This window comes from Girardinichthys multiradiatus, chromosome 20 (assembly GCF_021462225.1).
Source record: "Girardinichthys multiradiatus isolate DD_20200921_A chromosome 20, DD_fGirMul_XY1, whole genome shotgun sequence".
Taxonomy (NCBI): Eukaryota; Metazoa; Chordata; class Actinopteri; order Cyprinodontiformes; family Goodeidae; genus Girardinichthys; species Girardinichthys multiradiatus.
The window spans coordinates 30,440,528-30,468,376 of NC_061812.1; the positions used below are offsets into that span (position 1 = coordinate 30,440,528).

Below are 27,849 nucleotides of genomic sequence, written 5' to 3' on the forward strand. Positions count from 1 at the left end.
AAAAAAGAGAAGAAAAAAATTTGGAGGTGCCATGGCAACTCCAACCAATCGCAGGGTGGGAAATCCTCCCTATGACCTCTTTATTGCTGATGAAAAATCCAGGACATAATGCTGCTCAAGTTGCTAAGCACCAGAGGAGACAAACAGCGTAGCACAACGGAGCCAAATGAGTTAAAACTGTTTTTATTCAAATCTGTGAAAACTCTATTAACAGGTATTTACACATTCAGGCAACAAGTGTGATGTTTCTGAAAAACTGCATCAACAAATAAAAAATAAAAAAATACTACAAAAAAGGCAGAAAAACCAAATGCTTGGTTTTGTTTGTAAAAACACTATCAGGTTCTAGGTTATCACATAAATGATGTTGACAAAACAGCATAAAATCTTCACTGTGTTCTGACAGGAGCTATGATGTAAAAATCAAAGCGGATCTAAGATAGTGCTAAAGCTGACCCTGGAGGACAGTTTATCTGCTGGATTTTCCATACTTTACATTGTCAGACGCCAAGTACTCACATCATAGCTTGCTTTTTATCCACACTCCATATAAAAAAAATAGAGATGCACCAATCCATTGGCCAGAGATCAGAAATCAGCTAATTTTTCCTCACTAAGCTCTGATCAGTAATCGGCAGATTCTGAACAATCAAAACCTTTTTTTTTTATTTTACTTCTATTCATTACATGCATCAAAACTAAGAACTCTTGACCTTTTTCAGTAAATAACCTTCTTGTATACGAAGCACTCCATTTATGCAGCAATTTAATGCAGAGGATCATGAGAATACATTGTTGACGATAAAATATCGTTTACCTTCTCATGAAATGATCGTTACAAAGCGATTTATTCTTCTCAAAGCTTTGTTGATTAATGCTTTCAGATTTTTCACAGTAATTATTAAACCAAAATAAAAAAAAGACATGTGTCTTAAATAATTCCAACGTGAGGGGCAACAGCATATAAATATGCTTATGGAAAAGTAAAATTCTCCAAAAATATTTTTTTGTTGGATGGATTACCACGACTTATTGTCTATGTATACACAATGACTGAAGATGATTTAAATGACTTGTGATGCACCAGTGAATCGTATCAAAATCAGCCAGTTTTCCCTGACAGGCGATCAAATATTGAGACACCTGATTTTTGTTTTTTTACGATACACTAAATGCAATAAAATAGGAAATATACCAAGAAAAGAGAAACCTTTCCAATAAAATCTCTTTGCTGGATAGTCTCAATTTTCCCTTGATCAGCTCTGATTGGTGATCAGCAGGTCAGATACTGAAACTTAATGATTCATTAAGTGGACAAGCACTGAACAATCTTCCATCTTTGGCGTTAAATTAAACAACCAACGGCAGGCACCCCTGATGTACTTTTAGGTTCAGATAAAGGTTAGGGACGTGAGTTGTGATGTATAAATGGGGATCTTCAAGTAGGTACTTCATTTTCTGTTAAATTCAAAACTGGAACTTCTATTGGGGAACGTGTAGCAGATTTGCTCTCTTTAATGTGATAGATACTAAAAATCTAATCTGAACCAGCAGGTCAGATCTCAAAGACTGATCCGTATGCTCTAGCAAAAAACAAAACAAAAAAACAAACCCAAAATCAAACATGTTACTTCTTTAAATCCTACAACCATCCAACTAGCATGTAACACCAAAACTCTTGATGGTAATGACTTACTTCTGAAGTACAGTACACCAAATGCAGAGATACATCTGTTTCTGAGGCTTCCTGTTGTTGCTATGTATCAAATACACAATAAGTGGAAATGGGAGACCTTCTTCGGTATCTGTTTGAAATGGTTTCTCTGAGAAACACATAGTGGCTACAGTGGTTTTAAAACCATCAAACCAGAGTCTGATGCTTTTTACATAGACAGTGAAACCAGGAAAAAATATCCTCGCTACCAGATCTACTTCACAGCAATAAGAGCAGTTAAAACGTTGTGCTCGGAGTTAGGAAGCCGCCTAACTAAAGGAATCTTCCTGCTGAAGATACCTTCCACCAGGAAGTCCTTCCTTGTCTCTGTGTTGCTCAGATCCTGACGACCGGAGTTGTGGCTGTGAGCGGGACCATGGAGCCGGTCTCGCAGTCCATGTCGATCATGGTCTGGTTTGTGGTGCCAAGGCTGCTAAGGGAAGTACCTGTTCCCATCTGCCGGTCTCGCAGACTTTGTAGGTAGCTCTGAAAAGAAGAACAAAGAACAAATAGAGATGAGTTATGCAGAAAAATTAGAAAACATTCCCCAGTCATGAAGATTTCTTTTCTCACTCGGATTTAAATAAACAAGAAAAAAAAGTCACTACAGCCCCCGCCTTGTTGGGAGACACTGACCGGTGCCAGTAGATCCCCAGCGTAACGTTTTACTGGGGTGGGTTTACGACGGTATGTGCCTTCCTGCCCACCTGCCTGCTGTCGCTTCTTGGTGTCCTTCTCTCGAATCCGCATCAGCTGGACCCGCTTCTGCCTCCGACTGATGACAACTGCAAGACGAAGGGCAATTTGAAACCAGCCTTTAGAAACTAAATCATGTCTGTGAAACACTGAACAAAACATTTGGCATGAAATTTAAACAAATGCTTTCAGTAAACCTTTTGAGTTCAGGAAAAACAAAAAACAAAAAAAAAACCCAACTTTTTAAGTACAGGTGTTGGACAATGAAACTGAAACACCTGGTTTTAGACCACAATAATTTATTAGTAAGGTGTAGGGCCTCCTTTTGCGGCCAATACAGCGTCAATTCGTCTTGGGAATGACATATACAAGTCCTGCACAGTAGATCAGAGGGATTTTAAGCCATTCTTCTTGCAGGATAGTGGCCAGGTCACTACGTGATACTGGTGGAGGAAAACGTTTCCTGACTCGCTCCTCCAAAACACCCCAAAGTGGCTCAATAATATTTAGATCTGGTGACTGTGCAGGCCATGGGAGATGTTCAACTTCACTTTCATATTCATCAAACCAATCTTTCACCAGTCTTGCTGTGTGTATTGGTGCATTGTCATCCTGATACACGGCACCGCCTTCAGGATACAATGTTTGAACCATTGGATGCACATGGTCCTCAAGAATGGTTCGGTAGTCCTTGGCAATGACGCGCCCATCTAGCACAAGTATTGGGCCAAGGGAATGCCATGATATGGCAGCCCAAACCATCACTCTGGGCATGCAACAGTCTGGGTGGTACGCTTCTTTGGGGCTTCTCCACACCGTAACTCTCCCGGATGTGGGGAAAACAGTAAAGGTGGACTCATCAGAGAACAATGCATGTTTCACATTGTCCACAGCCCAAGATTTGCGCTCTTTGCACCATTGAAACCGACGTTTGTCATTGGCATGAGTGACCAAAGGTTTGGCTACAGCAGCCCGGCCGTGTATATTGACCATGTGGAGCTCCTGACGGACAGTTCTGGTGGAAACAGGAGAGTTGAGGTGCACATTTATTTCTGCCGTGATTTGGGCAGCCATGGTTTTATGTTTTTTGGATACAATCCAGGTTAGCACCCGAACATCCCTTTCAGACAGCTTCCTCTTGCATCCACAGTTAATCCTGTTGGATGTGGTTCATCCTTCTTGGTGGTATGCTGACATTACCCTGGATACCGTGGCTCTTGATACATCACAAAGACTTGCTGTCTTGGTCACAGATGCACCAGCAAGATGTGCACCAACAATTTGTCCTCTTTTGAACTCTGGTATGTCACCCATAATGTTGTGTGCATTTCAATATTTGGAGCAAAACTGTGCTCTTACCCTGCTAATTGAACCTTCACACTCTGCTCTTACTGGTGCAATGTGCAATCAATGAAGACTGGCTACCAGGCTGGTCCAATTTAGCCATGAAACCTCCCACACTAAAATGACAGGTGTTTCAGTTTCATTGTCCAACCCCTGTATATGATTTATATTTCTGACTTTTTGCTCTGGCTGATATATGCTTATTCATGTGATCACTTAGAGATTCTTCTTTTGAGAGGCTATAAATCATACGATAAAACTCTCATTCTCCACACTAACTTAAGACTACTTTACTTGTTTTGCACGTTCTTGGATATTAAATGGACTTTACCCTCAGGGTTTTATAGTACAGAGTTTCTCTTATTTCCACTAGAGCCCTTCTGGGCTTAGCAAAAAAGCATTCTGTCACTTCTGTCCACATTTGGCATCAAAATATTTCCTATTGAGGTTTGGAGCTACGCCTTAAATGTTAACTTCAGAAAATGTCCACAATTCAAGCCTGAGAGATGTATCCTAACAGAACATGACCCAAATTTTACTTTCATAGGAAATCTGCCAAGTAACATTGCGCATAGATTTTTTTAATTAGCTGTTATATAAAATAGAAACAAGCTAATCATATAAAATTACGAACTGCGGAACGTCAGCTTTAATTTGAGGACACTAATCAAAAAAGGAGGAGGTTTAAGTATTGCAGCTCCTTGATGTAGAATCTGAAATGTACAAAAAAAAAACAATGTGGTCTGGAAATCCTTCACTTCTTTAAAAGCCGTTTTTTACTCTGTGAGATGGACATTTCTGGACATTTCTTCAGCTGCGATATGTTTTTTCAGAGAAATCCAGGTGGTTTCCGAAATTGGCCAATATTCAGCTTGATCGGACCCAACTTGTGACCAGCCAATCATAACCCAGTGAACGCTGACTCAGTGAACGCACCATACAAAGTGTTACCAGGGTTGTACTAAGAAGTGTGTAACAGCACCCTGATCTCTGTTTGGGCCCTTTGAATCTAATGAAATATGAGATATTTTATGGCCCCAGATCCAACTAAAACATTTCATTGGAAATAAAACAACCATGGCGAGGGAGTGAAATGAGCAGCACCAGACTGCACATCGTTGTATCACAGCAAATGTAAATACCATACGTGCAGGCGACTGCAAAACTTTCACCTAAATAAACGATGAAGGAAAAACATTTAGCCATCTACAAGTTAATGAAGTGTTTATTCTTCAATCAGAAGTTGACTACTCAGAAATAAAGCTACGAGACTAAAATTCATACTTATATTTAACACATAAATGAAACATGGAAAGTTAAAAAAGAACATTTGCAATAATTTTCCTAAATTATGTTGTAATTTATCCTTACCCTCAGTGTGTGAGAAGCTGCCATCTGTCAGTTTCCACTGGATCAGAACTCCTATGAGGCTGAGAGCAGGCCAGATGCCCAGAATGACCCAGCTGTACCAACACAGCGCCGGCCCAGGTGTGAGGCGTAAGCAGTCATACACGTGATTGGCTAGAGCCAGCATCTCCACGAAGTAATCAGCGCACACGGTCATGATAGCTGCTCCAAACACAGCCGTGGAGAGCATTGTGAAGATCTTTTGCCACTGCAGCGTCAGCACAGCAAACAGCATCCCCGTCCCCAGCAGAGTGCCCAATGGCACCCACACCGTGGTTGGCGTGTAGAACTGGTGAGTGACCAGCAGGGCGGCAAGAGCCAGAAGGAGTCCCAGCAGCAGGCCGGTCATGAAGAGGCCGACGCTTCGCACCAGCATTGTGACCAAACCACACAGGAGGCCGATTCCGAGGCCGATGCCTGCGCTAGCCTCCACGCTCAGCTGAGTGTCCAGAATGTGCTCCTTGTGGCACAGCAAGAAGATGATAACCGAGCCGAACATGAGACCGGACAGGAACATGACAGCCTTGAAACAGCGGTAACCTAAAGTTGGAAACACAAAAAAAGAAAAATAAAGAGCTAGACTGAACAGAGCAACTAACAGTAATCCAAAGGTATAACTTTAAATATTGCACGAACTGTGAACAAATCTGGTCTCAGTGTAGGAAAGGGGCCCTCACCAAAGAAACAGTAGATGATCCCAAAAAGGCAACACATGGAGCAGATGATTGTAGGGATGATATCATATTTTCTCTCGATTTCCAAAGTGCAGGCGTCGACCTCGGCCACACCTGCCCCCCCGCCCCCAGGGCTCAGCCTAGTGGGATCAGTCATTTTGGTTGAACACTGGAGGCCTCGAGGCCAGTTGAAGTTCAGGATGAGGGTAGACCTTCAGCTGTTATCTTAAGTCCATCTGTGCAGGATTGGTGACTGCGAGAGAAGAGAAGAAGCTTTATGAAAACCTAGACACTTACTGCAACACAAAGGAGCACATAATTGTGCAGTGCAGGGGAAAAGATTTTAAAAGGGTGGTGTGCATTTGTATTCAGCCCCCCTAAGCCAATACATTTCTTTGTAGAACCAGCTTTGGTGCATACAGCTGCAGGTGTTTTGGAGTATTTCTCTATCATTCTAACAAATACAGGATGGAGAATGACTGTGAACATCAACTTTGATTTCTTGTCACAGTGTAATAAATGCAGGTCTAGACTTTGACTGGACCGTTCTAGCATGAGAATGTGCTCCGATCTAGCTGTGGCTGTTGAGGTGGTTAAGATGAGCATCTAAAGATGAACATCTAAAGAGGCAGAATCATGCTGTTTAGAGCAGAGTCATGCATGATTCTGCCTCCGGTTTGCTGTTTTCCATACGTAGTTTTGATAAAAAGCAAACAGGATTATGGAGACATTTTGGATGATTGCTTGATCAGTGTTTCGTGAGATGTTCGAAGCTTCTGATATCATTTTACAACTTATCCTTGCTTGCTCCATAACGTTACCTCTTACCTGTCGGCTGTGCTCCTGGGTCCTCGTGATGCTGTTCTAATATTCTCTAACAAACCTCTGAGCCTTCACAGAAGACACGCAGATTAAATTACACAGAGGTAAACTCCATTTACTAATCAGGTAGCCTCTGAAGGTAATTGGTTGCACTGAATTTTATTTAGGGGTATTAGGCTTGCAACACTTCAAATTCTTAGACATAAATTAAATTTATACTAAAACCCATAAATGTTAAAATTCCACTAAAATACACAAAGGTTTATGGTTGTAATGTAACAAAATGTAAACGGCTGAAAGAGGTTTTAATAGTGGCAAGGCACTGACGTGGCAAAGGTGGAGTTGATTTTCTTCTAATATATCAGGACTTCTTCCAAACTGTCTTGAAGGTGCACCTGCTATTGGTAAATGATTTTTAAAAAATCCAGCTTTAATCACTAAAATCAATCTGCTGTTTCCTCTCAGGAGCTTGGGGTCATGCACTAAGAGCAGTATGGTTTTGTATTTCTACAGTTTAAATATGTTAGTTATTTAATGTCTGCTAAAACTTGGTAATTTTGATAAAATGAAATTAGAAATTATCTGCAATTTTGGCTTTCCAGTGAAAAATGTCTCCACCCCAATTCCAACTATGTAATTTTTATTCATTTTCTATTTTTAATGAATTTCTTTTCCTCAATTTATACAAACTGTCCCTTATTAAAAAGGAAGATTAAAACCTGAGACACACATTCGCAATATTAACGATTACTGTTCCTGTTAGACAAAACATCTAACATTTTCCAGAACTTTTCATATTCTTCTTTACGATTTCTATTTCAGAAGCCGTCCACCCTCTATTTTCCTTGAAAAATGATCTGACATTTAAGCCGAGAGGTCTGCAGGGAGCCACAGAGTGCCGGAGCATGGCTGAAGGCGTATGGGTGGACTGCTCCCTCTCTCCGGGACTGCTGGCAGGCCTGCTGCATGAGCTCACCGCAGCTGAGATCAGATTACAATTTATTGCCGTTGTCTGCCTCAGACAAACAGTCAGGAACAGTCAGTTCTGTCTTTGGTGCTTACTAACATCCAGCGTCTTTCTTTTTTGTCCTATATACTGCTGTCTCATCCTTACCTTGAAATGTTTCCAAAATAAATATGGGTTTTTTTGGGGGGGAAAATGGGCCACAATTGTTTTGACATGTTTGCAGACATGAGGCCGTGTAATTTGTGTGTCCTGCCCAGGAATGACTTTACTAGGAAAAAATGAGACCAGTGGAAAGTTCTCCTCTCTTCTTTAGTCACAGTTTTTCTGTACCTATTCTCTTCAGGCCTTTATCTGTTACTGCAATTTTGCTTTAAAGACCAAAAAAGGAACAGATAGCATTAATTAAATTTTTGCTCTTTAATATAAAAAATGATATGTATTATTATGTAAACGGTTTTAATATGAGAAAAAACAAAATGTTGTTATCTGTGAGGAAATACAACAAACAGCGCTCTGGCAGGATGATGGTGTGGACTGTTGCCTTAAAGCAAGAAGAGAAGCTTTGTGACAACAGGAGGGTGTATGATGTACATTTCAAAATAAACTCTATATTTCCAACAGATCTTGTGTAACCAAACCCTGAATCTGAATGGAGTTTAAAAAAAAAACAACTTTTGTTTCCTTCAGGGTTTGGTTGGCGCTGAGATCTAACTCTTCATCGGAAACATAAAAAAGAGGAAATATGCTTCCTACATGTTTAAACTGGAAAATGATTCATGTAAAAGTGAAATGTAACTGAAATGAAATAACGAACAAATGCCTGATGTAATGTAGATTAAATTCCATCACTTAGTAGCTGTTAGTTTTATGCTTTTTGACCTAGCTGGCTTTTATCCAGTCCATACGACACCTGGTATGGAAAACCAGACAAGTTTAGATTTGAAAAAGCCTCTGCCTACCTGCTTTCTACACGGAGCTGCATTTCAACAGACCTGTATGTCACGTTACCTTTCCCACGCCTGTACAAAAACTCTCAATTACAAAACAATTACATCTCAATGCCATTGTGGAAGTTGAACATCTTCCCCACTGTGGGTATTTTCATAGCTAAAATATTGCTGCATGTTTATCCATAATTGCATTATCCACCATTTTGTTTGATTTATTTTGTAATTCCATCATATTATGAGCTGTAATTATTAGTGACGGGTGAACTGAATTAATGAGGTCAGAGTCGGAGATGAGAGGGGAGGGGTTTTCTATTGTGTGAAGTTTTTCTGCATGGACAGTTGGGTCGCACAGTGAAAGAAGCTTGATCTGTGAAAAAGGTAATGACCTGTGCTTCAACAAAAGACCAAGGAGTTTGCCTTGCCTTATGGGTACGTCTACTGGCTGTAAATATGTCAATATATGATAAGGAAGGGACTTTGCTGTAAATAATATGAGCGTCTGAAAAATAACACCTGAGCACTGTAACCCCTCACTTCCTCTTGCCTATCCTTTAAAGAGACAAATGGGACCAAAAGTCCTGCAGCCATTTTTAACCAAATGTTTCATTAAATACTAACAAACAAACTCCCTCAAGTCTCTTGCATTCAAGAGCTTATTAGAGATGAACCAATTTTCAGCTTAAAGAGCCCTGACCGGTCAGAAACTCAAAAATCTGATCTCTTTCATATCAGTGAATGGACCACATGAAAAGTTACAGTTTCGTTCTGACAGCAGCACTCTTCGTTGCGGAAGCTGTTACACCAGTGGCAGGCTTAAAGCTTGGACCTGTAAAAGTCTCAGGAGAACTTACATTAAGAACATCCCTTTAGAGATTACCTTAGCCTAAGGTGCACCACACTCACTGCAGTTCTCATTTTAAACAGTAGATGCTGCTGCAGTTGAAATCTACCATTAACAAAAAATTTCTCACAGAAGTAGAATCAACAGAGAAAATGCATTTCTAAAGCTCCTTTATTACGTGTGTCTAAATACGAGGAAATGAAGGAGATTTTGTCGGATCACTTTTTATACACTCCTTTCATGAATAGTCCGTGTCGACTGAGAACCATGGTGTGAAACAGTGTTCTGTTGTCATTACCGGGTACATTATGTTTTTTGTGATGTCACCATCTCGTTAAATTTCTTAAGGATGAGAAACTACATTTTTTTGTGCTCTTCTAGTGCCCCCTGGTTGTCTGGTAATTATTAGCCAAATTAATCAGACAGGAGGCGACGGTATAAGCTTCAATTATGGTTTCAAGCTTCCAACATCTCAAGCTGAGTAAAGCATCTGCAAAGCTTAGCATGAGATTTTGGTGATATCTTTTTTGCGTTCTCGCAGTCACATTGGAGCCACAGCTGCACTGATTCAGTTGCAGTGGTGCATTTGTGTGGAATACATCTGTGCTCCAGAAAAAAACTATTGCAGGCTGCTTTTTGTGGTGATCTAATTGTGTGTGCTACAGTGTTAAATGCATAGGAAGCATGATTTTCCTACGGCATCATGTCTTCCAATATGGAGGACCAATGCAATAATTAAGAATATATACAGAAATAAATACATGCTCAATGAATAAATAAACATTCGAATAAATACACATAAAATGCAGCAAATAAATATAGGCAGCAATAAAATTATTCAACGGCACACAAATGTTTATATCTAATGTAATTAGCTTCTTTATTTATTCACCTTTGTAATAATTACCTTATTTATTTATTATCCATTACAATTTTCAACTTTATTTATTAATGACTTACTTCTAAATGTATTTATTTATGTGTATGTTTTAATATTTAATGTCTGTTATATTTTTGTTTAATGTTATTTATTTATGCCTGTGCTTTTTACATTTCTGTATGCATTTCTGCCTCATAATGCAAATGAGGAGGTACCGTGTCTTCAGGCGTCAACTTCTGCCTATGGGTTGGTTAGCTTTAGCCTGCATAGCTCGAATCTGCGTGGCTTTTGTCCATCAAAAAGCATTTAGCAATGATGAACTCGGCGGGCAGATGTTCAGTGTCCGACCTCTTAACAGCGTTCTAATTCCTCCAGTCTATTAGCAGCTTCCCTTAAGAGCTCTGCAGCTCAATACAGCAAGCCAAGCAAACAGCCCCGCTCCAAGCACCCGCACTGCGTCACATCACGTCCCCCCACCACACAGCGCGCCATAACTGCAAGGCAACGACCTCAGCTTCCCACTGTCCAACCTCCGACAGTGTCAGTCCTCAACGATGTCCCGCCTCTTAATAAATATAAAGGCTAATAAATTATATACATTTATGTCTCATTAAATAAGTTCATTTCTGCTTACATTTATTTATTTACTGCATTTTTTGTGTATTTAATCGTATGCTTATTTATTTATTGAGCATTTATTTATTTCTGTATATATTCTTATTTATGGCAGGATTGGCCCTCCATATTCCCACCATTGGAAGGTTGTTACGCAATAGTGTGACTGGGGTATGATATACACCTCTAACTACCCACTTTGACTTTATAAGTGTTACATTTTGGGTCATTTTGAAGTTTATGTAACATTTTGGAAAACATACTTTTTATATTTAACCATGACTATTCTTTTTAAAAACCATGCTGCTTTTACTTCATGCATAAAGTAAAAAAATGGGAATGTGCACGCCCCCTTCCTGGTTGGTGCTCGTTGCAAAAACCATACGCATCAACTAGGTGCTTGTGCTGTAGAACCTCTGCTTGTGAACATGTATTTACCTAACATTGCTAACAGTAGCTACCGCCACAAAAAAACTCTCCCTGACTTCAGCTAGACTTTAGAAGCAAAATGAACACAGCATTAATTTGTCATCTTGTGGACTAAGAATATATTTGCCTCCTGCAGCTATTGTGTTTCTATTGACTTCACATGTTAAAGATATAACATATATCTGTAACAAACTTTGCATCTTCTTCCATTAGTAAAAATGTCCACAGACTCCAAAGAAAGGAAATTTTCAGTGTTATAGATGGACTGCCAATCAGGCATTGTCTAGTTTTAGTCACCTGCTAAACCAAGCACAAAACACACACAAGAAGAAAATTGTTGAATAACGTAGAACCGGGTTTTTGTACTGTCCCTGTTTGGAGTGTAAAATGTGCTTTTAGAATAAACATACATATGACGTTTTAACAGTAAAGTATAGTTTAGTGTCTCCTAATACTCTGTCAAAGCTGCAGATCTGAAGACTAGTTTACTTTGCACTGCATGTTCTCTTGCAACTCAACCTCAAGGATAATTCATCATCAGGCGGTTTTGTGGGTCCTCAAGAGAGTTCAGTTAGAGTCCCCCCACTGCTGTCAGTCACCAGCTCACTGGATTTGTATAGAAGGCATCTATATTAAAGCAAACAACTTGGGCTTTAGCAGTTTTCTTGCTTCTCCCAGGCATCTTTATGTGGGCCCCTTTTTTTGTCTGCATGGTTTCCTCGGAGGGCCACTAGAGGTCACAGCATGGGCCTCAGAGTCTTTGTTTTGCTCCATAATGGCTCTATTCTGACCCAGCAGCATAAACTTCCAAGCTTGCCTTGACATAAGACACCACTGTGATGAAGGGAGGTAACTTGAGACAGAGACATTGGAGTGAACTACTTCACAGGAAGTGTGATGCTGACATTGCTTTAGTGTGAAACAAACTGTCAGAGGTACAAATAAACAGTTTGTTTAAACAACATTCAAAGCTTTAATATGAAGCCACATTGTACATTGAACATTATTTGGCTTCCCAGGTCAGGATTCCAACTTTAGACATTTTATTTTTTTTTTTTTTACTTGGAAGTCAGAAATCACTGCTTGTGAGTACAAACTGAATAGAAGATTAAGCTCAGCCCCTTTTCTATGCAGCCCAGTCTTACAGAAACATGTTCTTTAATATACTCTTTTTTTATGTTTGGATGAGCAAAGAGAGAAATAAAGACCTAAAGTGTTATGAAGCTATAATCTAGCCCATAAATGAGATCAGAATAGCATGGGAATGACAAAAGATCACATTAACGAAACTGTTTTTAACTTTGTTTATAAGGTATCAGTTCAGAACCGACTCTAACATCAGCTCTGCTTTAGCACTGGTGGAAAAACCTTAAGATTTTACCTAAGAGCACAGTAAAATTTACACTTCAATCAAAAATAAAAAGTCACATGCTGAGAAATCGGACCAGCGCAAAGTAGGAATCTGCATTTAGAAAAATTGAAAATCAGCTCAAGAAATCTCTACTTTACACCTTAAATGCAACAAAAACACAAACAGTAAAAACTTATCAGAAGAATAAATAAAAACATATTTTTCTGGTTTTAATGTTGCTTGGGCGTTTATGCGTTTAGTATCAGTAAAGGTGGGGGGGACTCCCATGTCTGGGAAGGTGTTCCAGCCACGTCCCACCGGGAGGAGGCCCAGGGGGTGGCCCAGGACACGCTGGAGGGACTATGTCTCTCTGCTGAGTCTGCTGCCCCCGCGACCCGGTCCCAGATGAAGCGGAAGACAACGAGTACGAGTGTCAGTAAATATTAAATGTTTATAAATAATTAGGTCGCCCCCTTTTAATTGCAGGGAAAAACATTTACTTACAAGTGACAAAAAAAGCAAGCTGCAGAGGAGCTGTAAGAATGTTATGCTGGACTTAGGTTCCTTTTGATAAAATGATGGGCTGCTGAGCTGAGCAGGTTAGAGTGCTCAGCTGCTGGGGAAGGTGCAAGGCTGACTTAAGTTCCCCACATAGCTAATTTGGGTGTGCTTAATCAGGGGGTGGTCTCATGTGGTCACAGCCGGAGATTCTGCAAGTGTTCCACTCAGATGACAGCCAAGACCAGCTGAGGAGCCAAAAAACCTGCTGTGTTACAGCTTTGCTGTCTGACAAGCCTGTTTTGAAGATACACTCAGGTCTAAACACATGTGGTTGTAAATCATTCCACCTTAAGGGCTCAACAAAGCAACCAGCAGATAGACTGATTGAGACTTGACAACAGTAACTATGGGTACCAAGCCAATGGTCTCAGCAGGGGTATAAAATGATGCAATAGTGCATTAAGCATGAACCTCTACATCATAGCTCATCATCACAATAGCATCTCCACGCGCTTTAACCCATTTTGAGCAAGACATCAAACAGCGAGCTTCCTGTCCCTCCATGGTAGGAAGCTCAGGACCAAATGAGGAAGTGGAACATCATGTTTCAACAGGAACTCAGTCCTGTGTTGGTGGGCAGAAACAGAACTTAGGAGTTTGATTATCAAAGCTGAGAACCCTTGACTGGTGACGTAGAAAACAAAAAACATCTGAAAATATAGCTGGTTAAATAAACACTTTGATTTGAGACATCTGACCAAAAGCGAGAAGAAAAACAAGCAGCATAACGTCACAATAAAAATAAGCTTTTAATCTGTCTTGCAGGCTGATCTACAAGTAAAACCATTGTTTCACTAGTTTCAAATGTGTATGGCTGCGACTGAGAAGGGATTTTGCACACAGCACCTACTATGATATATATCTGACTAAAAAAAACACGTTCACATAAATCAAAAGACTGTATTTGAGCTCATTGTAGTCACATTTACACTTAGATGTCTCAAAAATAATTAATGTCTAAATATAAACTTATAGGAACAGACAATCTACCATTGCTACTTTTGGTCGGTTGTCAGTGAGCTAAATCCAAGCACGTCTTTGCTATGAAACTTCCTGAATCAAATATGCTAAAAACTGCTGAGCTGATTGTTGGAAATATTCTGGGCCAAATCTGAAACCCAGTGATACGTCTCGGATGTGTCAAACTCCAGCGCTGAGGAATCTTCCACACTTCTTCCCCTCCACTGAAACTACACGATTAAACAAACGCTGCTAGAAGCTTCACAAATGCCATTAATAAAACTCCCTTTAAAACAAGTTAAAAACGGTCTTTTAAAGATGCTGTCAGGATCTGTGCTTTGTGTGTCTGTTGGTGCTTTTAATGTGCTCAGCCCCTAGATGGCGTGGAATCTGGAGGAGAGGTGACAGGTGTTCGCTATTCCCCTGATTATTCTGCAGACGACTATTTAAGGAGGAGGCTGCCAGCAACTCAGTGCCAGAGTGTTGCCCTTAGTGGTACTACTCAGCCACGTTACCTTTGCCTTTGACCTCGCCTTGTACACCAAGTAACTTTGTATTTGTATCCTGCAGGTTTCCTGAACCTGATTTTGCCTTGCATCGAGTCCTGCCTGGATAGACCGTCTTCCGGAAGGAAGCAATCCAGTTCCATGAACAAAGACTCAAGTCTCTCATGACTTCGTTGGATCACGCCGGCTGGCAGCCTCCTGGTTCCTGCGTACCTCGGATCTCCATCTGCGAACCCTGTCCACCCTCCTCCTTCCATCGCACCTCTTGGATTACAAACTCTCCTGGGTTACCATATCCACCAACTTCAGTCCCACCGACAAACAACTACTTGGTTTCTCCACTCCCCCCTCTGGCAGATCCCTCCACCATTCTTTGTAAGACAGATTTATTATTTTTATGAGCTCAGCCCCAGAGTTATCCCTGCTTACCTTCTTGTTTATTTCTACAGTTTGCATCCTGGTTCCAGTTCCCTGCATTATTCACCCAGTTGTAAATAAACACTTCACCGAACACTACCGTCTCCTGAATTGCTTTCTGCATGTGGGTCAAATCCGTTAAACTCAATATGACAGATGCTGTGCTTTAAAGAAAAAACTAATTAGCTGAACACATTTTTTTTTTTTATCTACTTAAAACAGATACGCATCTTTGACAACCTGTGAAGCCTTTACAAAACTGTTTCTGATTTTTATTTTTCCATTTATACGGTTTCTGGTATTCCAATGAAAAGGCTTTAATATGAATGTTGCATTAGATGGCGATACAGAGAATAACAACATCAAAATAAAATAAAAACTTATTTCATTAATACCTTTATAAATTAGATGGTAGCTATAAGGCATATGCCTGGGCAACGGCTACTCTGTAACTAAAAGGAAGACGCGGAGAGGTTCTGGTCCAAGCGGTTCTCAGAACCACAACAAGATTCATTGTGATTAACCAACATTTTCGTCACCAGAGTCCCCACCCTAGGTTAACTGAAGCACAGACACAGAGTTTCAGTTACATTTCCCTATCAGATGCTCAACTTGTTGAGCTTATATTTGAAACTTGGGGGAAACAGAACCAGAACAAAGTAAAACAGGAGTGGAAAATCCCCCAAACACCATCTTGTCTGCTGCTGTGGTTTCTAGCACAGAACACTGTGGTTGACATGCATGAAGAAGGCTGCTATATGGAAATCTCTGTATATCCAGTCTACAAAGCATGTGTGGATATTCTAGAAATCTTTGTCTGGAAGTGGAGAAATTTGTCATTATGCTAAATATTTGTATTAGTGTAGAAATAGAATTTCTTAAAATGAAAGAAACTGGTGCGATTTTTAACACAATAGCTCCTGATAAACTTTAGATGATTTCAAAACATCTTTGTTAAATATGTTGTCCTTTACCTCTGTGTACTAATAATGTCCACTCTGGATTATATCTAATTGTAAATGTTGCTCTAAACTTCAGGCCTCATAGAATCTGCAGGGGAAAAAGGCAGATACAAAGTGACAGACTCACATGTTGTTGCATAATACATGTTAATGTGTCATGCGCTGCCCATGCTCATTAACACAGTGATTTCCATCCCCAGATTGAGATGCACCGAGTCAGAGCTGTAATTCAAAAGTTCTGGGTGGAGTGCAGAGTGTGTGGGGTAAGGAGGGGCCGTTCCATAACGCTGTATTAAGGTCTGTGGGTAAGAGGAGCATTCAGTAGGCTATGTCCATATGTTAGTGAGAGCCTGACATTGAGGCTCTGAATAGGATCATGTGAACAGGCTGGAGAACAAACCCTAAATGTAACCACAAATTATGCAGGAATGCCACCGGGCGAGACGCTGGACATACATCATCACCAAGCAGTATAATGACGTTAGAGAAATGTCATTATTCAGATATTATCCAGTACTTTGAAAAGATGTTGAGTCGACTCTTTATGCATTGCTTCCAGCAAGCCATGTCACGTTTTATCTTCTGAAGAGGAAAAGATGACTTTGCCGTATGATTGGAGGTTTTATTTATCATTCCACTTCTCCACTTTCTTCATTGATCAGGTCACACAACACCATGTGTTGTAATGTTCTGGTATCAAGGTATACCAAGGTTCTAAAACTCATTTTAATTTACCAACCATACCCTTCCTGTGATTTTAAATTAGGCAGTTTGAACAATGTCTCCAACCATGGTTTTCACCATCTTTTTTAAGGTAACACTGCTTCAAAACTACAGCTGGAAATCTACAATCAGCTTGTCTGTCAAGCAGTTGACTACAAGATGGCTACCTCAGCAGAAAGCTTGAAAACTACCACTAAATTTAGTGGCTGTTCTTTCTATATGTAAAACTCAATATAATAAATAAACTGGATAGGCGATGTTATTAAAGCTATAATAATCAGTAGAAAGTGAAGCTGCAGAATATATCGAATTATTATTGCACTTTTAACGTGTGCATCACAAGCATCTGAATATTTGGTAGGTTGGAATATTTCCCTGTGCGATGCATTCAAGCTCTGCTCGTCAATGACATACTTTGCCAGTAGGAAGTTTTGGATTTGCACAGATATTGATGTAAGTGACAGAGATGCTAAAGCTCATGGAGAGCTGTGAGGATATGTTGATGATGGGGGAAAAAATATTGAAAAAAAGGTTAGATACTGCCGCTGTCACAATATTCAAAAATAAGATCCTGATCTGTTGATTTTCTAAACTAAAAAATTATAAATACCAGTAAAAAGGTTTGTTGGTTTTGTGTTTAAATAAAAGCAATCAGATCATGTCAAACATTCTTGTTTTCCATGCCAGTGAAAATATAATGACGCTGTTGCCAAAGTGTAGAGAAATTAAAGGTGGTCCAAACATCTGGATTTAGCATTTGTGTTTGCTTTGTTAAATGTTAGTGAAACGTTCTTAGACTTACGTTTTTTACCTTCTTCTATATAGAGCAGGTTATTGTGCAAGAACTTAACAGATCAGTGTTACAACTGGTCATCTGTGCAGAAAGACACGTGTGCTTTAAAATACAGAGAGGCAGATAAAAACACAGCAGTGGTTCAGACCTCCAGTGTAGTTCCCATATATGTCAGCAGCAGCTCTATCATTTAGTGTGGCTCTCTTTGTTAAATTCCTTTCTGCGGTCACTGCACCTCCTACAGCAATCTCGCAAACCTAGAATATCTTCTATGTCCTTCATTTTCCAAGTCAGCTGAGCACCCTGTCATCTGAGCCATGTTTAAAGTATTATAAGTAGTCAAAGTAGTAGGATGTTTTACTGCCACCACTTTCGTTGTAGTTACCATTTGGACAATGAGGGTTTTTTTGCAGCCAGTAGTCACCAGATTCCTCCATCTCTAATACAAGCTTATGTTGTTCTGCATTTCAGCTCTCCCAAGATAGACTACCTCTGTTACAGCCACCTAATAATATAAACATAAACTAGACAGCTTAGGAACATAGGTTGATCCACTACCCTTACATTTACTTTCTATCTCATCAAAACAATAAGGACAGAACGAAAAACATGAGCAGCCTAACTTTGATCAGCCTCTGGCTCTCTGTGCTTCTTTTCCTGCCTCCTCTTATTTTCCCCCCAGAGCGAGGAAGGGTTTCCTCTTTGCCTTTTCACAGGGATTAAACCATCTGGTGCAGGCAGTTAGAGGAGCTCTGCTCTACGCTGAGTGGCTGTAAGTACAGATTGTAAGCATCCCAGTAAAGACAGGACCTGAAGGCTGTCATCACAGCTCCAAACCAAAGGCAATCCCAAGCTTGATCACACAGTAAAACCAAAGGGCAGGGCTTTCTGAGAGCTACATGGGCCATAAGTAGACATTATAACTGTTTCACAAGGGAGGGTGAAAGATATTTCATGTATGTTTACCAGGAATGGATCTGTATGAGGTTCTCACAGGATGATACCCCTGAGTAATGATCCCATGGTTTAATTGTTTTTACATAAAGCTAGCTTGCCGCCTGTACTTTTAAAACGGCATTACCTTTATAGAAAAGATGGGTAGCGGTTTGTCAATGTCCAAACCATGGCTGTTCATGTTTTTCAAAACCAGAAGTATATATTTTTTTCAGAACACTAGATTTTGTCTCTCTTGTAAGCAAGGGAAAAGTATATTAGCCTATTTGCCTTTATTCAGCCATCTGACCAGCAGTGCATGGCAACAAGTGGGAGACGGGGAGGGACAAGTTACTCTATGATTCAAACAGCCAGTAAAAACTCTCCTCACTCTAGCATTTTCACAGGCATCTTATAACAAGGAGTTTGCAAAGGGCAAAAAGTAGGATGGAAATTGTTTCAGCTGTTTTAGAAACAGTAACTCTTGAAAACCCTTGATATATCTTGCAACCAGTAAGCGATCCATGCCTAATGCAGATGCACATCAAAGATTTTTAAAAAAGGATTAGACTCTGCTTAAGTTTAACCTAACAAAACAAACTCAAATTACCCTTTAATGAGAGTTGGATGACATTTTTTAGACACCTGTGGTGTGTTCTCTTTCCAACTGAGTATTTCCTGTCTGAAATACAACCAGAACGGTCCGTGAAGTTGGAGTTCTGTCTATGAAAGTTGGAGCTCCTCAAGCAACCCTGAGTTTAGAACCCTATATGACTGCAGTGCATAGGAAATGTAGGGAAAGTTGCTGGTATAAGCCATTTATTACCACTTCTGTTTGCTTCTCGTGAAACAAGCGGCACATGTAGTGCTGTAAAATATTCCCTTGTGAGCATGTTTTGTTCCTGTTTAACCACATAAAAACTGAGAGAAATACACTGTTATCAGCTTGTATTACTAATCACAGCTAGCGCCACAACAATAAGCAAGTCCTGCTAGTTTTCCAACTCGTAACCAGAACCGGCTAAACACGGGCGATGTCATTTTCATATCCGAGCTCCGACTTAAGAGAAAACTCGAATACAGCGTTGGACTCTTGTTGGACACACACTTGATATAAATGCCTGGTTCAATGCTTATATTAATCAGCCTAATTACTTTGGGTCATCATATCTTAGTTTTCAAAGGCTTTGCTTTAGGAAGAAAGATGAGGGTGCTCCTGTAGCTTCCAAGCTATCTCTGTGTGTGCTTTTGACGACAAGAAATGCATTTATTTTTGTTCACAACACTGGTCTTTTACATAAGCAGGAAAATAAAAAGTAGTAGCCTTCTCTTCCAGCTGATCGGCAGTGTGCAACAAAATAGGTCTAGGAGGGTGGCTTGCTGTGTTTACTGTATACGCCACTTTCTCTGGCATCTAGTTAAAAGGGCTTTAAACCAGGGCATAACAAACTTTTTGAGGTTTGAACCTACGTTTGAAGCAAACAACTTTTAAAATCTCCGTGCCGTTTGTCTATACAGTCGCTATGTGGATAAGTGATAGGTGGCGCTCCTTCCGTTTCCAAGACTTCACTGACTGGAAACATTTTTTCTTTTAAAAACCAGTTTTAGCCAGCTGACTGGCAGTGCCCAGCAACATGTCTGGGAGAGGCCTTGCTGTTACTCTGTGATTAAAACCGCCAGAGTAAACTCCCGGCACCTCATTGAAAGGACTTGGAAGTTTAGGAAACCCCTAGCTTTTTAAAACCCTGGTAAATATTGAATATCGAGTAGCCGGCTCGTACATGCTGGTTATTTATGCGGATAAGGTCATTTGAAACTAATAATTTGGTGCTATTTAAGTAAAATATTACCAAATTCGTGTTGAATGAGAGTTGGACCACCCTGTTTTAATTCTGGATTCCCACCAGTTCTGCATATCAAGCCAGGACTTATGAAGACACATTTTTGTGGGACTTTGTGGTATGAACGCCTGGTTCAGTGCGTTTGAATGCAGCCTTTATTTATCTGGCTCATCACGTCCATGTCCTCAAAGGCTGAAGGATAAGTTGAATAATGTCCTTGAAATAGAATTGCTTTATTGCAGCCATGGAGGCAGCCAGGCTACGTGCTCTCACAAACATCTCCAGCCGTAGAGCTTGGCACCAAGCAGTCAAGATCTGGGAAGAAACTACCGATCCAGGCTAATGCAAAGGTGGCGGTAAAGGCGTGAGGAAAGCTTGAAGTTTTCAGAAGAGGATGTGTAAATACTCACCGACCAGCCTGCTTTGGTTCTTCAGCTGAAACTTCTTGATAATCGGCTCTGTCCGGCAGGAAAAACAGCCCACCATTCAAAAGCTCAAAGACAGGGCAGCTAGCTACCAGGGACAACCGGTTCTCTCTCACTTTGTCCCGAAGCAAAGTGTTCAACAGGCTTCCTCCAACTAGAGCGGCATCGTTTTGTTCGTCTCTCTGCTCTATGCAAATCTGTGTTTCTGCTTCTTTTTTGTTTTTCTCCCCCCCTCCCCCCCCCCCCCAACCACCTCTTCTGACGGCAGATGTGAGGAAAGTTGGAGCTGATTTCAGCGCTAAACCGTTAAAGTTTCCGTCTCCACAGAAGTCCAAATCTGGATCCCTTAAAGAAATAAATAATATCTTAACTCAGCTCCTTTTCTGAAATAAATAGCACAACAAAAAAGAGAAAAGTTTTCCCTCCTCCCCCCGCGCCTCGGGGTAATCCTCCCCTTCCTATCAGCATCCAGTGTGGGCGGTTGGTCGGTTGGACGGCCGGGGGGCACCGGGGGGCCGGCTCTGGTTGGGAGGAGACTGCAGCCTCCAGGGGGCTAGCTGTCCTAACAAGCTGTTAAACTGAATGTTAACCTGCTGTTGTATAGAAAGGAAACAATGGTGAACTGATAGGGCTATTAGCTGCTAATTTAATTTAAACTATTGTTTTCGGATTAAACATTCTTTGTAAATAATAATAGCTATCCAGGGGTGGCCCAAGATTTTATGGGGCCATAAGCACAATTTGATGGAGTCTTTGGCCGCCTCTAACAGGTTTCTTCCAAGATTTTTCTGTATTTTGGTCCATCCATCTTCCCATCAATTTAGACCAGCCTAAAAGTGCCTGATATAAAAGTGCATCCCCACAGCATGATGCTGTCGCCACCATTTTTCATTATGTGTTCAGGGTGATATACAGGTCCTTCTCAAAATATTAGCATATTGTGATAAAGTTCATTATTTTCCATAATGTCATGATGAAAATTTAACATTCATATATTTTAGATTCATTGCACACTAACTGAAATATTTCAGGTCTTTTATTGTCTTAATACGGATGATTTTGGCATACAGCTCGTGAAAACCCAAAATTCCTATCTCACAAAATTAGCATATCATTAAAAGGGTCTCTAAACGAGCTATGAACCTAATCATCTGAATCAACGAGTTAACTCTAAACACCTGCAAAAGATTCCTGAGGCCTTTAAAACTCCCAGCCTGCTTCATCACTCAAAACCCCAATCATGGGTAAGACTGCCGACCTGACTGCTGTCCAGAAGGCCACTATTGACACCCTAAAGCAAGAGGGTAAGACACAGAAAGAAATTTCTGAACGAATAGGCTGTTCCCAGAGTGCTGTATCAAGGCACCTCAGTGGGAAGTCTGTGGGAAGGAAAAAGTGTGGCAGAAAACGCTGCACAACGAGAAGAGGTGACCGGACCCTGAGGAAGATTGTGGAGAAGGGCCGATTCCAGACCTTGGGGGACCTGCGGAAGCAGTGGACTGAGTCTGGAGTAGAAACATCCAGAGCCACCGTGCACAGGCGTGTGCAGGAAATGGGCTACAGGTGCCGCATTCCCCAGACCTGGGCTACAGAGAAGCAGCACTGGACTGTTGCTCAGTGGTCCAAAGTACTTTTTTCGGATGAAAGCAAATTCTGCATGTCATTCGGAAATCAAGGTGCCAGAGTCTGGAGGAAGACTGGGGAGAAGGAAATGCCAAAATGCCAGAAGTCCAGTGTCAAGTACCCACAGTCAGTGATGGTCTGGGGTGCCGTGTCAGCTGCTGGTGTTGGTCCACTGTGTTTTATCAAGGGCAGGGTCAATGCAGCTAGCTATCAGGAGATTTTGGAGCTCTTCATGCTTCCATCTGCTGAAAAGCTTTATGGAGATGAAGATTTCATTTTTCAGCACGACCTGGCACCTGCTCACAGTGCCAAAACCACTGGTAAATGGTTTACTGACCATGGTATAACTGTGCTCAATTGGCCTGCCAACTCTCCTGACCTGAACCCCATAGAGAATCTGTGGGATATTGTGAAGAGAACGTTGAGAGACTCAAGACCCAACACTCTGGATGAGCTAAAGGCCGCTATCGAAGCATCCTGGGCCTCCATAAGACCTCAGCAGTGCCACAGGCTGATTGCCTCCATGCCACGCCGCATTGAAGCAGTCATTTCTGCAAAAGGATTCCCGACCAAGTATTGAGTGCATAACTGTACATGATTATTTGAAGGTTGACGTTTTTTGTATTAAAAACACTTTTCTTTTATTGGTCAGATGAAATATGCTAATTTTGTGAGATAGGAATTTTGGGTTTTCATGAGCTGTATGCCAAAATCATCCGTATTAAGACAATAAAAGACCTGAAATATTTCAGTTAGTGTGCAATGAATCTAAAATATATGAATGTTAAATTTTCATCATGACATTATGGAAAATAATGAACTTTATCACAATATGCTAATATTGTGATAAAGTTCATTATTTTCCATAATGTCATGATGAAAATTTAACATTCATATATTTTAGATTCATTGCACACTAACTGAAATATTTCAGGTCTTTTATTGTCTTAATACGGATGATTTTGGCATACAGCTCATGAAAACCCGAAATTTTTATCTCCCAAAATTAGCATATTATTAAAAGGGTCTGACACCCTCAAGCAAGAGGGTAAGACACAGAAAGAAATTTCTGAACGAATAGGCTGTTCCCAGAGTGCTGTATCAAGGCACCTCAGTGGGAAGTCTGTGGGAAGGAAAAAGTGTGGCAGAAAATGCTGCACAACGAGAAGAGGTGACCGGACCCTGAGGAAGATTGTGGAGAAGGGCCGATTCCAGACCTTGGGGGACCTGCGGAAGCAGTGGACTGAGTCTGGAGTAGAAACATCCAGAGCCACCGTGCACAGGCGTGTGCAGGAAATGGGCTACAGGTGCCGCATTCCCCAGGTCAAGCCACTTTTGAACCAGAAACAGCGGCAGAAGCGCCTGACCTGGACTACAGAGAAGCAGCACTGGACTGTTGCTCAGTGGTCCAAAGTACTTTTTTCGGATGAAAGCAAATTCTGCATGTCATTCGGAAACCAAGGTGCCAGAGTCTGGAGGAAGACCGGGGAGAAGGAAATGCCAAAATGCCAGAAGTCCAGTGTCAAGTACCCACAGTCAGTGATGGTCTGGGGTGCCGTGTCAGCTGCTGGTGTTGGTCCACTGTGTTTTATCAAGGGCAGGGTCAATGCAGCTAGCTATCAGGAGATTTTGGAGCTCTTCATGCTTCCATCTGCTGAAAAGCTTTATGGAGATGAAGATTTCATTTTTCAGCACGACCTGGCACCTGCTCACAGTGCCAAAACCACTGGTAAATGGTTTACTGACCATGGTATCACTGTGCTCAATTGGCCTGCCAACTCTCCTGACCTGAACCCCATAGAGAATCTGTGGGATATTGTGAAGAGAACGTTGAGAGACTCAAGACCCAACACTCTGGATGAGCTAAAGGCCGCTATCGAAGCATCCTGGGCCTCCATAAGACCTCAGCAGTGCCACAGGCTGATTGCCTCCATGCCACGCCGCATTGAAGCAGTCATTTCTGCCAAAGGATTCCCGACCAAGTATTGAGTGCATAACTGTACATGATTATTTGAAGGTTGACGTTTTTTGTATTAAAAACACTTTTTTTTAATTGGTCGGATGAAATATGCTAATTTTGTGAGATAGGAATTTTGGGTTTTCATGAGCTGTATGCCAAAATCATCCGTATTAAGACAATAAAAGACCTGAAATATTTCAGTTAGTGTGCAATGAATCTAAAATATATGAATGTTAAATTTTCATCATGACATTATGGAAAATAATGAACTTTATCACAATATGCTAATATTTTGAGAAGGACCTGTATATGGAGCTTGTGGAGCTAAATTGGGGCCATAAAGTTTGTTCAAAAGAAAAAAATGTGAACCTGAAAAATAATTTTGAACCTCTCCCCAAAACATGTGAAAACTGAAAAAAAAAGTTTTGCAACTGAAAAAAAAACTGATGTGAAACTGGAAAAAAAAAGTTCAAAACTACTTTTCAGATTCAAGTTTTTTTTTTTCGAACTTGCAGATTTTTTTTGTCGGCTTCAAACTTCTGGCTCTGTTATGGCGTGGGGGGCGGGGCCTCAGATTATGGGGCTGCGGAATCACGACTGACAGCTGCACACTATGGAAGCAAATCGTTACCATATTTCAAATGAAAAAGCATTTTCAGAAATGCTTTTTCATTTTAAGAATGTGGCTGCATTGTTTGACTCATAAATGAAATTAGTTATCAATAATCCTATTTGCATTTTAATTTTCTTCTTCAAGACTGCTCATTCTTTCACTTAATTAAAATGAAAAAGAAAAATACTTTTGAGATTTATTTTTCAAAATATGCCCCAGCAAATAGATACCAAAATTCAATTTGAAATGTAAAATTTGAAAATGAAAAAGCATTTCCAGAAATGCTTTTTCATTTCAAGAATGTGGCTGCATTATTTGACCCATAAATAAAATTAGTAATCAATCATCCTATTTGCATTTGCATTTTCTTCTTCACGACTGCACATTTTATGCCATAATCAAAAAGAAAACAAAGCAGACATTGCTTTTTCGTTTTCGTGGTCTGCCCGCAAAGTACTGCCCAGAACTCGAAAACGAAAAAGCATTCCGAGCTGCGGGCGCAGAAGAGTGACGTCAGCAGCCGCCCTTCCTCAGCTCCCTGCTGACCGAGCTACCCATCTTGTTCGGTGGGAGGGGCTGTGCACGTCTGCATTGCATTACATTGCAAACGTGCCGAGAAATTGATTGAATTGCAGCAGGACCGAGCTCAATTTGTGGCAGTGGCAGGCAGAACTGGTAGTTCCGGTGGCAGCCTTATGGCCTGGGACATCCAGCATGTTTTTAAGCATTTATTTATAATTTTCTGTGAGTGACGATTCAGAATAGCCGCTCATGCTCTATAATAAACCGGCTGTTTGTGCAATAAATCTTCGTCATCCTTTCAACACGTCACACATACACATAGTGCTATTTATTTTCCATGTCAAGTAAATACAATCACCTTATGTTATGGGTCTAAAGCTGTTTATTAAATAATAATCAATAATGAAATCATTATTTAAAGGTAACAGGCTATAACAATAATGACAACCCATTTGCCGATAATCAGCATCAGCTTCCACAAAAACAGCGGCAACCGCATTGGCAAGTTTTTACGGCCGGTCTGGCACCTTCTGGCATCCTCACGGAATCCCCTGCCACCCTGCGGCAGGCTGTGGCAGTTCTGGTGGCAGCTTCGGTGGCAGGCTGTGGCAGTTCCGCCACAGCCTGCCACCGGAACTACCAGTTCTGCCTGCCACTGCCACAAATTGAGCTCGGTCCTGCTGCAGTTCAATCAATTTCTCGGCACGTTTGCAATGTAATGCACTGCAGACGTGCACAGCGCCTCCCACCGAACAAGATGGGTAGCTCGGTCAGCAGGGAGCTGAGGAAGGGCGGCTGCTGACGTCACTCTGCTGCGCCCGCAGCTCGGAATGCTTTTTCGTTTTCGAGTTCTGGGCAGTACTTTGCGGGCAGACCACGAAAACGAAAAAGCAATGTCTGCTTTGTTTTCTTTTTGATTATGGCATAAAATGTGCAGTCGTGAAGAAGAAAATGCAAATGCAAATAGGATGATTGATTACTAATTTTATTTATGGGTCAAATAACGCAGCCGCATTCTTAAAATGAAAAAGCATTTCTGGAAATGCTTTTTCATTTTCAAATTTTACATTTCAAATTGAATTTTGGTATCTATTTGCTGGGGGCATATTTTGAAAAATAAATCTCAAATGTCTTTTTCATTTTAATTAAGTGAAAGAATGAGCAGTCTTGAAGAAGAAAATTAAAATGCAAATAGGATTATTGATAACTAATTTAATTTATGAGTCAAACAATGCAGCCACATTCTTAAAATGAAAAAGCATTTCTGAAAATGCTTTTTCATTTGAAATATGGTAACGATTTGCTTCCATACAACACAGCAGCTGAACAACATATTCCCAGCTGTTGCATTCAGGGACCGTGGGAACTGGGATTATCTGTAATACATCATCAATATTCTATATATATATGATTGGTTTTGAATGATAACATGCTTCACCGATAGAAGCAGCTTACGTGAATACACGACGCGCATCTCAGAGGAGAAAATATGATCTTGACAAATGTAAGTCTGTGTTGGAGATTTCCCATGCTCTCAACATAAAGCAAAAGAACCGCCAGACTAAGCGGCTGGATGAAACCAGAAAACGAGCCGGTATTTTCCGAATATCCCTGCATAATTAAGCCTGGGCTTTTTTTCTGATCTCCACTCTTCATTGTCAGCTCAGCTGGCCGCCCTGCAGCGCATGTTATGTGTTACAGATCAGCTGTTGCCAGTGTGCAGCAGAGCTGACCTGCCTGACTGGAGCAGAGGAGAGGTTTGTCCGAGCTACCGCACCCTGTTGGCGTTCAGACCTCTTGAAGTTTCTCCGGTCCTTGGTCCCCAGAAGCGATCAGACTCTATCTAACACTGACTCTTAAAGGAACGACTCTTAAACAGTTTCTAACTTTTAGCTCCTTTAATCTAAATTAGGCAGAGGAATGATTACAGAGATCAGCGCCGAGGCTCCTGTCTCGGACTGTCGCAGTTTGTAAAAGGATGTCGAAGAGCCTCGATAGAAGGTCACCTGTAGTCTTATATCTGGCACTCCGAGGCAATGGATGTTTCCTCCCTCAGTGATTATCAGTAGACTTTGTGTCACCATTGTGGTGTCTATCTGTTAGTAGCTGGTGTCCATCCTTAATCTAAGTGTGCTGCATTCTAATCAAACCAGTTACAGCCTGCTCCACCATCAAACCCAGTGCCCCATCCACAGGTCATTCATGACAAACCTTGGGCCATTTATCTTTGTAATGTGTCTCGATGAGCATTCTTATCCTATTCTAACAAACAGGAAACATTAGAATTTATGCTTAATATCATTATGGTATAAGTGGGAAA

At 40.9% G+C, this 27,849-nt stretch overlaps 1 protein-coding gene across 2 annotated transcripts; it reads right to left on the bottom strand.

Annotated features, from left to right (window-relative positions):
* Nucleotides 1–167: 167 nt before the first annotated feature.
* LOC124856643 (transmembrane protein 198-like) lies at nt 168–21,054 on the bottom strand. 2 transcript variants are annotated; one of them, XM_047347317.1, is made up of 5 exons: nt 20,797–21,054; nt 5,839–6,088; nt 5,126–5,701; nt 2,422–2,499; nt 168–2,200 (listed from the first exon to the last, which is right to left on the bottom strand). In XM_047347317.1, exons 2-5 carry the CDS (start codon nt 5,990–5,992, stop codon nt 2,148–2,150), a joined length of 861 nt encoding a protein of 286 aa, XP_047203273.1. In that variant the 5' UTR covers nt 5,993–6,088; nt 20,797–21,054; the 3' UTR covers nt 168–2,147. The 2 variants fall into 2 exon arrangements, with proteins under 2 accessions (XP_047203273.1, XP_047203272.1); XM_047347316.1 differs by having other exon boundaries at nt 2,351–2,499.
* Between the last annotated feature and the right edge of the window lie 6,795 nt (nt 21,055–27,849).

Coding starts and splice junctions, on each gene's coding strand:
- LOC124856643 (XM_047347316.1), bottom strand. CDS start 5,992: ATGACTGATCCCACTAGGCTGAGCCCTGGGGGCGGGGGGGCAGGTGTG. Junction 2,500..5,125: donor CAGCTTCTCACACACTGAGG/GTAAGGATAAAT, acceptor TTCGTCTTGCAG/TTGTCATCAGTCGGAGGCAG. Junction 2,201..2,350: donor CTGGGGATCTACTGGCACCG/GTCAGTGTCTCC, acceptor TCTTCTTTTCAG/AGCTACCTACAAAGTCTGCG.